This window comes from Vidua macroura, chromosome 2 (genome assembly GCF_024509145.1).
Source record: "Vidua macroura isolate BioBank_ID:100142 chromosome 2, ASM2450914v1, whole genome shotgun sequence".
NCBI lineage: Eukaryota > Metazoa > Chordata > Aves > Passeriformes > Viduidae > Vidua > Vidua macroura.
The window spans coordinates 73,224,051-73,241,801 of record NC_071572.1 but is presented as its reverse complement, the minus strand read 5'-3'; the positions used below and the strand labels follow the sequence as shown (position 1 = coordinate 73,241,801).

General features: G+C 46.7%; 1 protein-coding gene across 2 annotated transcripts; it reads right to left on the bottom strand.

The window, feature by feature from the left end:
• Positions 1–2,938: 2,938 nt before the first annotated feature.
• SCNN1A (sodium channel epithelial 1 subunit alpha) lies at positions 2,939–10,693 on the bottom strand. Of its 2 annotated transcripts, none has more exons than XM_053970721.1 (13): positions 10,470–10,693; positions 9,501–9,874; positions 8,848–9,103; positions 7,785–7,969; positions 6,892–6,992; positions 6,054–6,217; positions 5,641–5,739; positions 5,361–5,478; positions 5,038–5,116; positions 4,670–4,727; positions 4,487–4,542; positions 3,863–3,938; positions 2,939–3,637 (listed from the first exon to the last, which is right to left on the bottom strand). In XM_053970721.1, the coding sequence occupies exons 2-13, from the start codon at positions 9,848–9,850 to the stop codon at positions 3,311–3,313; spliced, it is 1,869 nt and encodes a 622-aa protein (XP_053826696.1). In that variant the 5' UTR covers positions 9,851–9,874; positions 10,470–10,693; the 3' UTR covers positions 2,939–3,310. The 2 variants fall into 2 exon arrangements, with proteins under 2 accessions (XP_053826696.1, XP_053826695.1); XM_053970720.1 differs by lacking the exon at positions 10,470–10,693 and adding an exon at positions 10,143–10,282.
• Positions 10,694–17,751: the final 7,058 nt, after the last annotated feature.

Sequence of the window (17,751 nt, the reverse complement as noted above, 5' to 3'; positions counted from 1 at the left end):
ACTCTTTCTTCAAATTCCTTCTTGTTTTGACCTCAGTCTGTGCAGACACACCTTGACCTATCTGTCCAGCTTCTCTCAAGCCCTCTAGCAAGCAGGGTTTAGTTCTTCTAAATATATTCTTTATTTTCCAAAGTGATGGTTCTCTTGTTTTTTTTTTTTCTAGCTTCCCTAGACACTTATGTTGTACTTCCATGCCTTTCCTCTATTACCTGAATTCTTATGCAAAAACAATAGTTTTGACATCTGTTCCCAGTCCAAAAAGACACAACCTTCAGCTGTTCCCTGCATGTTTTCCATGTCCTCAAAATAACTCTGCTATGCCTCTAGCACACCCATGACTACTGAGCATTTACATCCCCTCAACTTTCTCCTCTTGTACAAATTCATCCCAGCTCAGACCTTTAATTTGCCTTTTGCTGACCTGCAGATCCCCCTACATACACACTTTCTTCCCTTTTCTCCAATTTTTCACATTCTCAGTGAAGCACTTGCATTTTTTTGGCTCTTACTCTAGCACTGCTGGCCTTGCCTCTTGTTTTCAGCCAGACCAAGCTCACTATACATCTGCTGAGCTCATTTGTGGTCTTGCCAGCCTACAAGAAGTGTAGGGATTATTTCTGGAACAAGCATCTGATTTCTCCCAAGATGGCAATTTTTGCACTGATTCACAGGGCAGGGAGGGTTCATCTATTTATCAACATGTATAACTGCTTCTTCATATATGTACAGGCTTTTTACTCTGGATTTACAGCTATCCTGAATGGTGCCATTACTTTGAGTTCATCAGTCAAAGCCCATTTTTTGGCATTTAAACACTTTTATGGAACAGATAGGATATGGTTCAAGCTTCTCCCATGGAATAAATCACCACCTTCTGCAGCTGTAATTCTTTATGATGAAGAGAACTTACTGTTTCAAGTAGTTATGTCTCTGATTAATCTTGCTTTAATCACCCACTTGACTATGCGTGATGCAGCAGGTGTCATCAATTTTATGGTTATTACAAGGTTATTTATGGTTCTCTGATGTGAAGAATTGTGTCTTACTCTTTGGATACTGAGGAAATATCATGCTTACCATATGAATCACCTTATGTTTATGGTATACAAAGACTATTTTAGGTGTTGCACCTGCTCTTTATCCTTTCTTGATTAGTGAAGCAAACAGCTTTGTGTCCAGTGTCAGGTTTTTGCTCATTCATATGCTAGAAAACACCCAAGGCATCAGTCTGCAGTACTGAATTTATGACCAAGAACTGGGTGCAGCATCCTGCCTGCCTTTTGTATTTTAATTGTGGCCAAAGTTACTTTGAGCAACTAAACCTAGCTTTTACCTCTGCCTCTTGGGCAGTGTTTTTACAGAACATGAAAGTACCTTCACAGAGGCAATTCTGAGATTTCATTCATTGCTCACTCTTTTTTACTTCATTTAAAATCAGACACAGAAATGGATTTTTTCATGTTTGCAGAAGCTCTGATTTTTTTTTTTCTAGTGGAGGCCTCCAAGGAGGAATACATGCTCCCAACCCTCTTAAGTGCTTGTTGCAGGCCCCTCCCTCCTGCTGGGCTGCCACCCTTGCTGAAGGACACCTCCCGAATTACTTGCTTCTATTCCTAGCAGAGAGACATTATCTTCACTTTTAAACAAGAGTTATCAGCTGAGCACTGGGATAAAATTTGTAAAACCAGGAATATTTGTGCAGTAAAGAACATAGCATTTGTGTGTGTATGTGAAGAAGAATAAATCACTCTCTGCTGGGAATTGGAAAGTGCTTTTAGGTAATCAAGGCAAGAGCAGTACAACCAGCATGTGTTTAGCATCTCAAAAGGAAAAATTAGGCAACAGTTTAGATATTGCAGTAAACTCCTCCAACTTCCCAAGGGCAGTGCATCTGCCTTAATTTTTAAAATAGCTTCAGTTTTTCTTTTGTTATGATTAACTAGTTTTTAAATTCAAAAGTGGCTGTTTGCAGTGTGATTGGTTACAGGGTTCCACGGGTGTTTGCCTAAACTGCTTAAATTCTGGTATCTCTGTTTGTCTGTGAAGTGGATAATCCTGTTTTTTAGGGACATCACCCTTGCTCTCTTGATACTCCATAAAGTGCAATGCAAACACCATTGCAGCAGAAGTCTGAGTATTTGTAAGAAAAGAGTGTGGCAAGCTCACCGCAAGAAACGCGTTCTCTTATACAAAGGTCCCCAAGTTAGTTCCTGAGGACCATTTTTGCCCATATGGTCCAATCAAATAGGCTAAGGCTTTCCTTGGAAGCACTTTTGATTAAAGCCTGCAGTACTTTCCTGTGCTTCCTTCAGGAACAAGAGGCTCAGCAGAATTTCTGTGGGCGGACCAGACAAGGGCTGGGAGAAGCAGACCCTGCACGGCATGACCTGCGCTGCTCTGATCCTCTCTTGCAGGATCCCATTGCAGCAGAGATAACGTGGAATTTTTGGAGGGTGTTCTTAATCCTGCCAAACTGTTTCCCTCAGGAAGAAAGCAGGGAGGGTCAAGAAATTGTAGAGATTGATTTGTCCCAGAGCTGTTGGCAAACAATCAAATAGCTGGATGTACGTGTATGGTGTATCCCAAGGAAGGGGGGGACACCCAAGATCTACCAATGCCACAAAGGCAGCTTGAAAAGGAAGCCTTTACTTTGCCAGGGGTGTTTTGTCACAGACCTGGGAGTGGCAGCAAGCTTCGAGCACCTCTCCAGAGTATTGTGCGTAATACAGATTAAGATCGTGCCAGTGGCTCTTGTCTCAAGTAGCCTCTCCTCTGGGGGAGGAGAGGGTAGGTGACACAGTCTTGGGATCAGAGCTGATGAAGAATGAGGAAAGAGCAACCAGTTTAGGGAAAGCTTAACAAAGCTCAGCCTGTGGAGAGATTTGTGCCCCAGCTGAGACTCCATTCCTGTTCCTTGTCATACCACAGAGGAGGCCAGTCACACCTGCCAAACCTCTTTAATTAATGACAGACCAGAACTGTGGCAGCATCCTTGTTGGAGGGAAAAGAAAGCATGCCTGCACATGTAGGTGTGCACACGCACAGAGCATAAGGAAATCGAGAGGACATCTCCCCCATACATACACTAGATCAACTCTCATCCCTGGTAATCCCACAGCAATAGTATTTTATGAGACTCAAGAATGTGCCTACAGAAGTGAAAGCAATGAGCCCAGGCCAACCATGGAGCAGTCTTTTGCTGTGGTCCATGTTCAGCACCCGAGAAAGAAGGAAATGCAGGCCCCACAGACAAAGTGTGCAGCCTCTGCTCCAGCTGCCAGCCATCTGAACAGTGGAAGAAGCTGCTGCCTCACTCGTGTCCCTCCTCACCGTCTCTGCTTGGCCCACGTGGTTCCAGGCTGTTGTAGGATGGCAGCGTGGTCACTACAGCCTCAACAGTGAAGCGATGTGGGGCACAGAGAGCTGGTACCTCGTCATGGAAAGCAGCGTTATCCTGACTGTTCAGAGGGGGTATCGGTGGAGGCAGCTTCTGCCGAGAGCGGAACCAGCGGAAGCCCAGGATAAAGGTGATGGCAATGAAATCCAGAACCAGCTCTGCAAGCTCCATCACAGACAGGACAGAGGATCCAAACCAGAGACTCCACTGGTTCCCAAGCTGGGACAGCAGAGTCACTACCTGCAGGAGATGGAGAAAGAGCAGTGACAACAGCCCTCATCTGAGACTTTGCCTCCCTGCCCGTTCCCTCTTCCCTGTGGGGCTGGAGGTGGGGGGGGTTCCCCTCACCCTGCCCAAGGAAAAGAGACAATATCCAGCAATCCTGCTGGAACAAAAGCTTGCCACAGTGGAGGGACATTGTGGAGGAATGGGTGGCCAGAGAAGACACAGTAGTAAAGTGTGTACCGTGAAGGCTGGAGACTCCCCATTGGTCTTATAGTTCCACTCCTTAAAAAAGATATTCACTTTGGCAACTCCATTCCTGTGAATGAGAGATGACACTCAGTAACCCCAACTCCTCAATCCCTGCATTTCTTCACCAAGTCCAATTGTCTCTGTCCCCTTCTGCCCCCCATCCTTCTCCCACACATACTACCCAGAGGCTTTCTCCCATCTCTGCAGTTCTCATTCTGCACTAAATACAGTCTTTGGTACTTACAGTGCACTTCTGACACTGTACTGTAAAACCCAATGTTTGTGGTAAAAGCTCCTGCACAGCTCTCCTTCCCACTTTTCCACAAGCACTTACTGTGACTCTGGAACACACAGCAAGTGCTGGGGCTTAGTATTTTTATATCAGCATCTGACCTCTTTCAAAATTTTTCACTTGGGTCCCCAGTCCTTGCTGAAGTCTCACTATGTATCTACTCTGACTCAAATCCACTGCCCTTGTCCACAGGTCCCATGCCTGATCTCTTCCCATCAGTGATTTAATCTTAACTCTGACATAGCTGGATGTCAACATTCACACACACATTCCACTGGGATGGTTTCTGGTTTGGACACAGTCTCTGTTTAGGGGGCTCTCACCTCTTGGATGTGATATTGTATTTGTTCTGTTGTGAAAGCATGTAGAAAACCCAGTCCTGAAATGAAAGTGCAATAAATTGTGTCACATGATCACAATCACCTCCTGCAGGTTTAGTACCCGTTGAGGAAGGACTAAATGGGAGGTGAGAGCAGTGCTGGGAATCCAGGACACCCTATCCTTACCTCTGAGACAGCAGAAGGCCAGCGGGAGTATCCAGCTGACAGCTGGTATTCTGTCATTCTGCAAGGCAAGAGGAGGCTGTGTTAGCTGTTTAAGCTGTAGGAGCCACAGGGCCATCCTCAGGCACACCTGGGGATTCCCTCCCATGCTGCAGTTCCACCCACTTCCCACCATGTGGAATGCACAGTCCTTGGGAGCTCACCCCTAAGCCAACCCACATGCTCCTCAGCCATTTTGACTTCCTGATGGGAGAAATACCATTCCAGGTTGGGGCTCAGCTATTGCATCAAGCTTTTGCCCGTCAGTGAACGCTTCCCAACACTTCTGGGAATACTTTCCAATCTTCCTTCCTGACTGATGATCAACTTACTTGCAAGGTTTCCGACACTTGCGGAAACAGCCCAGCACGTCAGCTTTGAATTCAGCCAGGAGTTTGTAATAGCAGTAGCCTGAACAGCAAAGAAAGTAAATCCAGGTAAGCTCACAGTATCTTTAGACAAAAGGTGGTGTGTGACAGCAAGGGGAACCCAGGAGAGGTTTCCTTCCACAAGGGGCTAATCATTCAAGGCAAGACTGTCTTTTGAATGTCTCACACCAGGAAGCTCATTGAAGATTATGGGATGTGCTGGGACATGGGCTGAACCAAACAGGTTCAGGGGGGCATGAGCTCTACTGTCCCTGCTGTCCACTTACCCCAGGCTTTGTGCTTCGTGTAGTCACAGTACTCTGCTCCGCCGGGCAAGGGGTAGAAGTAATACGCACAGCCACAGCGTTCTACCATGTTGAGCTGAAAGCAGGAGCGAATGCAGACCTGGGAGGCACAAAAGGTGGAAAAGGCTGATCAAGGGAACCAAACCCACTGCTGCCTGTATCACACACTATTAACAGAGCCCAAGGAAAGGCATGGCCATTAGGGGGCTGAAGCATGCCAGAAAGTGGAGAAATAAGGTCAGGAGGGGTCAGCGTGGGTTACCTGCTCAGTGTAGCGGGATGAGTACAGGTTTTGCACTGGCACGTCGCTGCCATCCTCTGTGCAATCGCTGTAACTGCCCCCAAGGCGCACGGTCATCTCCTGCAACAGCAAACTCTCACTGCACAGAACAACTCCACTTTGCTGTCCTCTTCCCACTCTCCCATACCACACACTGCTCATCCATCAGTATCTGCTCTTTATGCTTTCCTCGGGATGCCAGCACCCCCTGCTTGCCTCCACTTCATTGTTCACTGATAAACTGTAGCCAAATGCTTCTCATCTAGTCCAGCAAGCCCTTCTTCTTCTTCCTCTCCCTTCATTCCATGTGATTAGCCCTCTCCCTTAAACACACACCATAGATCTACCAAGTTAAACCTCCCATCCACAGCTCTTCCCCCCTTCTGCTTGCTCACCTTTCTCATGCTGATGGAGGTCTCGATGCCAGGACGAACATTGAAACCCCCATCATCCATGAAGGCTGGCTCATTCTGATCATGGACCATGACCCTGGCTCCTGTCACTGTGGACAGCAGAGGGATGAAATCATTCTGCTCGGTGCGCACCACCAGAGAGAGACCTGAGGGAATATCAGAGAGAGGGAAGTCATGGCCAGCTGTGGTGCAGCAGAAACAGGAGAGCAGGATGGTTAGAAGGAAGTCTGAAAGAGATAAATGAGAAGACAGACAGCAACCAGGGCTGCACCAAAGCCTGGCAGCAATAGAGAGTGGTTGGAGAGAGGCCAGAGAAAAAGCTGGAGGCTCCAGAAGAGGCCAGTGAAAACTGGATTTAATCACTGTGGCTTAGAAAAAACAGAACCGGGAATTGAGAGAAATTTCATGGAGAAACTTGAAGCCAGATGGAAGAAAAGCCTGAAGATTTGGTCTGGAGAGGTTTCAGGGGGTTTAGGAACACAAACAGGTCAGTTTCTTGAAGGGGAAAATGGGGAAGGTGAAGATCAGGAGCACTGTGGCTCACAGCAGAGGACTTCAGGAAGGGCCAGCACAAGTCCAGAGGACACAAAGAGCATAACGATCAGGCACTGATGAGGGAGAGAGAGTTCAGTGGGCAGTGGTGAGGGGCAGCCACGTCCATGAGACAGCTGTCTCCACATGGGGGAAAGCAGCTTGGGTGAGACAGAGCAGGGCTGCAATCTGCCACCACCAGTACTAATCACAGCAGGATGCCCATAACTCCTAGGGAAAACAGAGCTAAGCTGTTCTCCTTACTCACCAAAGAGTGCCTCTCACCCACCATTATTGATCCCAGGCATCGAGGATGTCCACACACTGCTGCTGTTGTCATTAAAGGTATAGCAGTTCCCATACAAGGGATGGTGGAAGTGGGTATAGTTCCTGAGAGGGGAACACAAACAGAGTGAGAAGGGCTGCGAAAACAAGGGGAAGGGCTTTCTGAAAGTAACAACTCTGTTTTCCATCACCAGGGACAGGGGCTTACAGCAGATGGGCAGTATTTGTTATGTAAACTCTCATGAACAGGGAAAAGCAATTAAAATGTGCTATAAAAAATGTCCTGGAGCTGGACAGGTTTTTACACGAGGTTTTTCATGCTGCTTTTCAGAGCCCAAATGGGTTTTTAGCAGTGCTAGCAAAAACCCATTTGCTGTATTAACTTCCTAATACTGATGAAACTCCTAAGATTTTCCTACCCCTTTTCCCTCCTTGCAGATCGTTTTCATTCCACTACCTGCTCGGGGCTTTTTGACCAACAATGGCAGGAGAAAAGTGTGATATGTTTTCACTGTCTTTTTGTATCAACTCTCTCCTCCTACTCCTTTATGTGCTGATATGTACCACTTTACCTCTGTGGAGGGTAGAATAAAAATACTTCTACGCTGTACATCTGTGCCCTCTCTGGTGTTTGTACCAGTATAATTATTTAATTTGTGTGAAACCCAGAAACAGGCAAATCCATCCTTTGAGGTTCATACTTCCAGATCACAGAACATATGGTCCTGATAAGCAAAACCCACAGGAAAGATTCAAGAAAGATCATTTGACCTTTCAAATGGGAACTGAAGAAGGAATGATCCCACCTCGGAAAAGAGGTTCTCTAATGTGGGTTCCTTGATTTCCCTCGACCCCAGGCACAAAATAAGCGTTTTTAGGGGCGTTTCCACTACTTACGCCTTGTCACACGTTGCCTCATTGAAGCGGCAAGCATAGATGAAATTCTCAAAGTCAGACTCATCCAGGGCTTTTGCATCAGGCACCTGCGCCAGGATGTTGATGTAGTGAAAGCTGTACCATTCCCGCACGGCATCCACTCCCGAGGAGTACGCCTGATGGAAACAGTCATTGTTTTCATTGCACTGTTAAGAAGAAGAAAAGCCGTGTCAGAGAAGTCTTCTCATCCAGGAGACAAGGCTCTGCCCGTGGATAAGCTGTGCTCCCTCAGCACAGGCAGATAACCGAGGAAGTGAAGAGTTCCACAGGACTCCTGTGGAACCAACAGGTTCCTGTGTGATCTCCTTTGTGACCAACAGGTGATCAGATGGAAGAAAAACCCAGGGCAGCTCCTCGGTGGAAGGGCAACGCCAGGTGAATAAGCGAGGCTGAGTAAGACCCAGGAGGCAGCAAGGTGCACAGGGTAATCTGCACATAAATTCTACCTGGTATAAAACCAGGAGCTTTAAATTCTTGCGTGGGGAGCCCTTCCTTCAGGGTGTGTCCAGAAAAGTTTGTGATCCTGTGGGAACTCCAGTGAGCTGCTGAGCGATTAGCTTCAGTCCTTCAGTGCCTTTTTAAATGCAAACACAGATACCCTAGGGCGAGGAAGCTGCTACCTAGGAGCAATTGCGACCATGATCACATTTCAGGTGGCCCAGGACCATCAAATACTTTCTCCTTTGCTATTATTGGGCAATGCAGCAGCTGATGCTGATAAAACTTGCTCTCAGAAGCAACTGCAAGACTGATGTACCCTCAGGAAGGACAAGGTTTTCCTGCTCTTGGGAAGAGATGTACACTGACTTGGACATGTCCCCTGGAGCCTGCATGAACATGAATAGAATTTGGGGAGCAGGTTTGTATGGAGCAAAGGATTCAGCTCTACCTTTATCTGTCATTAGCAAAAGCCAGTGGAGATTAATGAGACTTCTACTAAGGAAAGGCATGGCCAAGGGTCTAACAAGACAAAAGTAGCCAGGCAGACTGGAGTGGGTAGGGCATGGGTATCTAGGGATCTCACCAGAACAAAGCCAATTTTCCAGTCATTCTTGTCCACTGAGGGACTGTTCTCTGGCAAGTTGACTAAGTTGTCCCGCTTCTGCCTCCGCAAAGGATGGCGCTGGACATGATGGAGCAGGCTCCTTGAGCTACGCTTTTGTGTGGACGATGTGGACCAGTCTCTTTGTGGAAGAGACATGTTGTAGTCGTAGAGGTCTAGCAGTGTCTGGTGGGTGATTTGGTCCAGCTTATCCAGCTGCTTTCGGATGGCGCTGTATCTGTACGGGGGGAGAGAAGACCAGCACGTTTAGGGTTGGATGCACACAAACAGCTCTGAATAAGACATGCAGCAAAGTTTGCTGGGGTGATTCCTGCCACCAGCTGTAAATCTAACCCCTTGCTGGAGGCTATCTTGCAGGAGAGAAGTAAATCTGCTCTAGCCCTGTGGCAGTTTACATCGCAGCCTGCTAAATACACCACCAAGCAGAGCTGCCTAAGCTCACATGCCTTACTGTGAGTGCCCTGCAGCAGCAAAGGCCTCTGAAAAGCGTCCTTTCCACCGGCACAGCTACAAGAGTGGGCAGTCAAGGACCACGAGGAGAACCAGAGTATGTGCTTTTATCCTGCACTCATCAAAGTCAAGGCAATCAACATCTCTGCAAGTCTATTTCTTACCTGTACGGATTGAGGGTGCACAGTGTCACGGCCGGGAAAGTCAGCCTGTCAGAGTTCAGGTTGAGGTTGAGGTTGACAGGGTAGCTGAAGTACTCCCTGTAGAGGATTCCGAACTGCCAGTACATTAAGCCGAAGGTGAGAAAAAAGAGGACGGACCAGAAGGCTGTCTTCATCTTATTCTTTTTGGAGCACACCAGGCGGATAGCCCCGTGGATGGTTGTGTTGCTGCAGAAGAATTGGAATAGCTCCTGGTAGGAACTGTAGAATTCGATGAGACCCTCCCGCTCCTCTTCTTTCTGTTGCTGCTCCTCTTCTTGCTTACATTGTCTTATTTTCTCCCCTTCTGGCATCTTCCCTGCCTTCACAGACCCACTCTACAGCACAAACTCAGAATTAGTCGCCCAGTAAGACTGTGGCTCCGGGAAGCCATGCCCGCTGCACAAACCGGCTCTGCATCACCATCTTCCCCAAGCCCCGCTGTTTTCACCCTCTCCTCCCTGACCCCCGCCCAGGCTGCAGGTCCCCTTCCGAGTCCTCCCGTCCCACATTTCTCACGGGGTCGATCCTCCCCCGCGAAGAGCCTCGTCCCGCCCCTCCCGCGGCTGCGCCCCCCGCCCACCCCGCCGGGGCCGCGGTACTGACGGGGGGCGCGGTGCCCATGGCGGGCGGCGGCTGCTCGGGCCGGGCCGGGGCCGGCGCCGGCGTGCTCTGCCCAGCGCTGCCGGCTCTCCCGCAGCCTCCCCGGCTGGGCTGGGACCGGTTCCTTTCCAGTTGGAGCCAGCACCCCGCCCGGCTCCTGCCCTGCCAGCCTCTCCACGCCCCTCCCGCCTGTCCCTCCTGCCTGCCCCCTCCTGCCCCTTCCCCTTCCCTCAGGCGCCGCTCCCGGGGAAGAAAAGCTTCTTTAAAGTCCCAAGTGTCGGCGGCGGGGCAGCGGCGGCCGCGGGACAGGGGACACGTCGGGGCGGTGACCTTGGCGGTGCCGGCGGGGTCAAGGCGCTCCCGGGGCAGCGGGGCCCCCCGGCCCCCCGAGGGGAGCCCGGCCCCCGCCAGGTACGGCCGCCGAACAGCCTGAACCTCCTCCTCCCATCCCCTCCGGCGGGGACGCGGCGTCCCAGCGAGCCCAGGCGATGCAGAAAGAAAGTTGGCAGCTCTGGTCCCCCAGGCAGCGCCGGCCGGCCGGGAACCCCCACGGTCCGTCGCCCCCGGGACCTTGCCCTGCCACCGACCGGCGGCGAGGGCCTGGCATTCATCGCAAAATTGTGCTTTCCAAGGGCAAAGCCGCGAGTTTCGGGTGAGATCTGCGAGGGGGATGAAGCTGGGACAGAGAAGGCTGGGGGCGAGTCAGTGATACACCTCAGTTACCGCATCGCCTTTGCTGGTGCCTTAACTAAAGAAATCTTTTGTGTCCACAACTGCCTGGCCCAACCATGAGTGGGAACTTGTTTTGCTGAGCTGTGCCTGGGAAATCAAGGCCTCCCGGCATTACCCAAACCCTTCCAGTGTTTCTTTGGACCACGGAAATGAACACCCTGAGCAAAATGTGACTGAAAGTCCCAAACACTCTCCCATCATTATAACTGTGAAACTCATTTACCAATCTTTTCTCCCAATGATTTTCTTTTAAACTAGCTGTCTCTGAAGTTTTCATTTATTTCTCTTTCTGGTTACCTCCTTCAGATAAGTTCTTCTTCAGAGTCTTTGGATATTGAATTTTGATCCTTATTGAGTTAGCAGTGGTTTGGTTAGTGACTCAAAATACTCAGCCACTTTCACCTCTTCATATTGCAAAATCCCATGCTTGGAAATGGCAAGCAGTACACTTTTGAGGCCAGCAGTTAAATGTCATTGTGCCAGAAACAGCCTTGTGACAGGTGCTTGTTATAAACGTACAGCCACAATTTGGAGTGTTCCGCTAGCTCTGTCCCGTGACAAAGAGCAAAGCAAAGCAAAAGCATAGTTTCCCCTGCAGTTCTAAACTTAATTGTATCTCCAGTAAATCATTTTTGAACTTTCATCAAGATAAAACTTGCAAAAAGTGGATGGTGTGAGGTGAACGGACTAATATTGTCAAATGCTTATTAAAATGCAGCTTCCTTAGAGCATTACTGCGCCCACTTCTGGGGGCCCCAAGTCAGGAAGGATATGATCCTTTTGGATGGAGTTCAGAGGAGGCCATGAAGATGATCAGGGGGCTGGAGCACCTCTCCTGTGAAGGCAGGCTGCGGGGAGAGAGTTGGAGTTGTTCAGCTTGGAGAAGTGAGGCCTGCAGTGAAACCTTATTGCAGCCTTCCAGTATCCAACAGGGCTACAAGAAACCTGGGAAGGGATGGTTTATCAGGATATGTCGTGATAGGACAAGGCGGAATGGCTTCAAACTGAAAGAGGGAAGGTTTGGATTAGATGTTAGGGGGAAATTTTTCACTGTGAGATTGGTGAGGCACTGGAACAGGTTTCCCAGACAAACTCTTCAATCCCTGGAAGAGTTCAAGGCCAGGTTGGACGGGGCTTTGATAAACCTGATCTAGTGGAAGGTGTCCCTGCCCATGGCAGGGGGAAGGGTGGAACTAGATGACCTTTAAGGCTCCTTCCAACCCAAACCATTCCTTGATTAGAAGTATCCTGGGTTGGGCCGACAGTCCGTGCAGCTCTGTACCCTGTTGTATACAGGTGAAACCTGGTGAAATTGTCAGCCTTGTTGCCCTTGTGAAATCATGGCTCAGGCCTGCTACTTTGGCTAAGTAGAAGAGGACTATGGGAGAGTGACTCAGCTGGAATAGGGGTAGGGAGACGTGAGAGACGTGCTGCGAAGACTGCCGCATGTCCACATCGTGGTGTATGCTGATTGGTTGACTTGGGCTTGTTGGGTCTTAAAACTATGTAATAACCAGCTAACTGCTAGAAAAGCCTGGTTTTTGCAATAAAGTGGGCTATTGATGCTTGACACCATCTTCAGTGTCAGTCTTGTGTCCACCATTAGATGGTGACCACAGACATGTTAGGTCGAGACTGCGGACCTGAGAGCAGCTAGCGGTGGAGCTCAGTCAAGCAAAACAGGCGGCCCTGAGAGCCTGAAAGTCCGGATGATTTAAGAAAGCAGACACCTGACTCCAGGTGAGCGACTGGGAACAGAGACATGGGGCCTCAAGTATCTGCAGAAGAAAAATCTGTTTGGAACATTCTGTTGTGAATATTACAGAAGAGAGGTATCAAATATGAGAAGCGGGCGCTACGCAACTTGCTCATTTGATGCAAAAGAAATAGGTGAGAGCGGATGTACAGACTGCCTTTTTTGTTGAAACATGGGAGGAAGCAGGGCAAGTCTTATGGGAAGCAGCTACAAAGTGGAACGAAATAGCCAGAAGATGGCTAACGATGTGGCTAGTGGTTGGTTTGGGACTCATTGCCACAATTAAAAGTCAATAGGCAGCAGTTGCTGCTGTCACCGCCCACCTCATGAGAGCTCCCCCGTTTAATACCCCCCCTTCCAAAACTCGTTCTATCTTCTCTGCCTACAAATGACGGGAGATGGGATTACGGTGAGGAAGAGGTCTGGGGCCAACAACAAAGCCCTGCAGACCCAAAGCACCAGGATACTAGATTGCAGTGATGAGATGGACTGTGGCTTGGCAAGGCAGGCCCTTACAGATACTACAGTCATTTCTCCACATTGGAGCAGCTTTTATTACAGGTTAAAAAACCCTGTACCTTTTTCTTAGATGAGAGAGACCTTGATGTTAAAAACTCCTGTGTGTACCTGCAGCAGGGAGTCCTAGACAGATGTAGATAACAAACTCTGAGCATAGATCCAGGACATGGATCCTGGGAATGGATTGATCCCCCTGCCCACAGTAGCATCAGGCCTGGTATCCACAGTGGCTACCACTATGTCTGGGATGGCATTGATGGGACTCCACTCGCTCTGGGACCTCGATTCCCCAGACTTGAAAGCCCCCAGTTAGTCAGAGCTCCCCTGTCCCCTCTTGGGCCCCCAGATTGTACAGCCCCCCACCTAGCACTTGCTGAGATGCATATGGGTGGCATGGCAGGATCTGGGTTCTTTGGCAGAGATACTGATATATTGCATGATTGGTGGAGCTTACTGTGTGGAGTGTGTGCTCCCTTTTCAGGAATTTTTATTTGAGGTCTGATTGAACTGAATTGACACTGAGTCTTTGCTAAGTTATAATGGTGTTAGCTATTACCATGGTAATTAAAAACTTACATACCTGGAAAAATATTTGCAAGTGGGTAATGTTTCAGTTTGTGGACAGGAAGGTTCATATTTGTAAGATACAGTGCCTCCTTAGAAAATTCGGGGGATCCCTCCTAGCAAATATTTTAGGTCGATGTTAACGGAACAGCAATTAACTTTCAAGCCTGCAGTTGGCACAAGTCGTAAATTAGACATTCTTTTGCTCACATTCCAGGCAAACCTTGAACTTTATCTGCAGTAGCTGTTCGAGACTTAGTTATAATTACAATGTGAAATTCCTCTGCAAAGGCAGACAAACTCATCCCAGCTTTACCAGTTCGCTTGCTTTTTACCTCACAGCTTTAACGAGGTAATTTTATTGTGAATCTTTTGGTATCAAATCAGTTTATCAGTCTTACACACCCACTAACCTAACCAAATTACTTGTGTAAAACTCATGGTGTTTTTATATAAATAAGTTCTTACTGTTTTAGCCTTGAATATTTATGTCCCATTGACCTTTATAAGGCCAAGCTCAAATCTATTGTACTGGCAATCTCAAAAAGCTGCAGGTTTGCAGGACAATTTGCCAAAAACTACACTGTTGTCATTTTCTGAGTAAAGCTGCACTTTAAAAACAAAACAAAATTAAAACAAAAACAAAACTCTAGCAAAGAGTTACTTACACCAGAAAAATCCTCGCTATGAATGCATAAAATCACAACATATTTGTCACACCTTTATAATCTCTCCAGTAAATCCATGTTACTGCTATTTCAGTTATGAAGCAATTGTTTGCCTGCATGTTGTTACTTTGAAGTTCTGTTACATTTAAGTTCTGGCAGGTTAAGGTTCTGGTAAATTTAAATTCTGGTAATTTCTGTTAAGATTAATTTTTGTTAATATCTGCTCATTTGAATTACAAGATAAAATTATTTTGTTATAGAGATAAAACCAACTGAAATAACTGATGAAACATTAGTAGCCACCTTTTTAAAAATATAAGATAGTAAGTTGTGTAAAATATGTGAAGATACGGTTTCTTAAATCCTTAATTTCATCAAGGATTTTATGAATGTAAATGTTTCACACTGATTAATTGACATAATTATTTTTAACAATCGCTGCAGTTTATCTTCCATAGGTAACACTGAAGAATGAGTAACAATTCAAGATTATGACTGTTATTAGTTATAGGCTGTTTAGTACTTTCTTGCTTTTATTCTGTTTTAATGTCATAACATGAATTCACTGACTTCCTATGACAGGTATTGTCCATAAGATACTATTTAACTGAGGATAAATGACAAAGCTGGCTGCTTTACCAACTTTAACATATCTTTGTATAACTATCTGCAAGACGTCCATCATTTTAGGAAACTTTCCTAGCTGCTGTTAAGGAGAGGCTTGTTTTTAAGGAACGTTAGGGAGACCCTTCCAGTTAAGGCCTTGGCTCTGGCCAAGCCATGGCTCTATCTGGTTGGGAAGTACACCGAACAACCCAGGTGTTTCCTGCATAAAAACAATACTCCAGTCACTTTGACTTGCCAATTTGGACTCACGCTTCTTTTAAAGTGAACTTGGAAACCTTACCTGGGAATGGTTCTTCATGTCCTCACTAAAAACAAGGCTTGTCAGCTGTTGCAGACTCTGGGTGATAGTACAGTATTTAGGGAATTGGTAATGTATCATTTTTAATTACCATCCTATCTCTTGTATGCTACTGATTTAGTGTATGTCCTTGCCTATGTCTGCTTAGTGTGAGTTTGTTGCTTTATCATGTATATTGTTTTACTTTCATGTTGCCTTCATGTTCATAGTGAGAAATGTGCATGTTGCAAAAAAAAAAAAAATAAAAAAAAAAGGGACACAGCTCTTCAAGAACATTTCGCTAATGCAATATTTACACTAGAACTTTTGAAAATAAATCATCAAATGTAATCCCCAGCAGAGCGATACTGCTCTGAAGATTTGCATGTACAGAACCAATTTCTAGAAGTTTCTACATAAAGATTCCCAATTGGATGTGCAATGGCAAGGCCCAGCTGATTTACTAACCTAGGGGAGAAGGTATGCATGTGTTTAATTGCCAGCAGGTCGAAGGTGGCTGCCTGGTCATCTGGACAAACATCGATTGCTTCCGAGAGGATGAGGCCCAATGAAAAGAAAAGTGACCTAATCAGCATCCAGCTCTTGTGGCCAAGGCGGGAGCAGAAGTAGGACTGCCAGAACATGGCTGTGTCTGGAGACTTACAGAGGCCACCTGCCAAGAGCCGCCTTATGTCATCGTCATGGTATTGTGTTCCTGCTAACCTTCTGCAGTTATTCCCTGTTCCAGGCTTCCAAACAGACATTCAGTGATGTCAAAGTCAGCATTTCCAGCTAATGGACTTCCTCCTGCCTAAACAGCACGGCCCCTGAACTCCAACCATATGAACTTTACAACAGTAGCCATTTATTTCCACTTCCTAGGAGACCTCGGACATTATCCTTTTGTTCTCCTATACTGTGAGTCTCTTTGTCAGTGGCATGGTTGTATTCCATGGGTTTTTATTGATTGTTATCTGTATTCCATGTATCTTATCCTGTGTCCAGCAGATGACCAGTAATACTCTTAGTAAATTAATAGCCTTACAAGTGCAAACTGTTTTAACATCAGGGTACATGAACCCTTTGCATAAAAAATAGAAAAGGGGGAATTGTTGTATATAGGTGAAGCCTGATGAAATTGTCAGCCTTGTTGTCCTTGTGAAATCATGGCTCAGGCCTGCTACTTCGGCTAAGTAGAAGAGGACTATGGGAGAGTGACTCAGCTGGAATAGGGGTAGGGAGACATGAGAGATGTGCTGCGGAGACTGCTGCATGTCCACATCGTGGTGTATGCTGATTGGTTGACTTGGGCTTGTTGGGTCTTAAAACTATGCAATAACCAGCTAACTGCTAGAAAAGCCTGGTTTTTTGCAATAAAATGGGCAATTGGTACTTGCCACCATCTTCAGTGTCAGTCTTGTGTCCACTGTTAGTACCCCATCTTGGGCAGTGCCAGTAGGAAATGTCATTTAGTGGAGGAATGTGAGCTCTTCTGACTTGTGCCACCTGCAAGTTTCATGTGCTCAGATAGAACTGGAGACTGGGGATTAAGCAGTATCGGTGCTTACAATTACCAGTGGAACCTATGGAGATGTAATCCAGTTGCTTCACAGAGAGAAACTTGAGTGACTTTTATTATCACAATTTCCTGAAATTACTGTTACACTAATGGACTAATCTTCCAGTACCACCTCTCTCTTACTGGAATTGTGACTCTGTCTTACTGGAGTAACAAAAGTCATTTTGCCCCTGAAAATGCCTTTTATAAATGAGTATCTTTTATACTCATTTAAGTTGACAGCACCTACCTAGCAACTACAGACAAATTTGGTAACCCGTAGGCATTCTCTGATTTCCATAGCATGTAAAAGGATTTTAAATTGTCTTCAACTGATCTTGGCAAATTACTTCAGAAATACAGTCCTCTTTGTTGGTGTGAGACAAAGGTAACTTACATGTTTTGTTTTCTTTTGACTTGAGGAATAATTAAGACCTCAAACATCTGGACTGATTTGCTGTGTTCAAATGACAGTCTAAAGCAATTTTCTCAGCATTTTGTCATAGCTGACAATTTCCATCACCATGTTGTTTGGAAGAACTTTTGGCCTTTGACCAGATTTGGACAAGAATAGCAGATAATGATAATACCCATCTATCTGTGTATCTCTCTATACACATACACATCTAAATTTATTTTTCAGAAGACTTTATCCATGGGTCGTTAGAAGTTTTTTTAAGAATTAAAAAGCCATGTACTGGCTCTTTGACCATTTCCAGTGGCCCTGACAGCTGTGCTCTGAGCAATTCCCCTTTCCCTCTTTGTCCCCACAGTGTGCTGCTTGGCTGCCATGAGTTATCTGCTGCTGTGTCATGCCTTGGAGCATGTATCAGCCCTGAGGTGACTTCCAGTTGCTTCAGTCCTGCGAATATCACCTTTGGCCGTGGCTCTGTAAAAGTGCCTATGTCCCC

Coding starts and splice junctions, on each gene's coding strand:
- SCNN1A (XM_053970720.1), bottom strand. Junction 7,970..8,847: donor GGAAAATTGGCTTTGTTCTG/GTGAGATCCCTA, acceptor TCTTCTTAACAG/TGCAATGAAAACAATGACTG. Junction 5,479..5,640: donor CATCCCGCTACACTGAGCAG/GTAACCCACGCT, acceptor TGTGCCTCCCAG/GTCTGCATTCGCTCCTGCTT.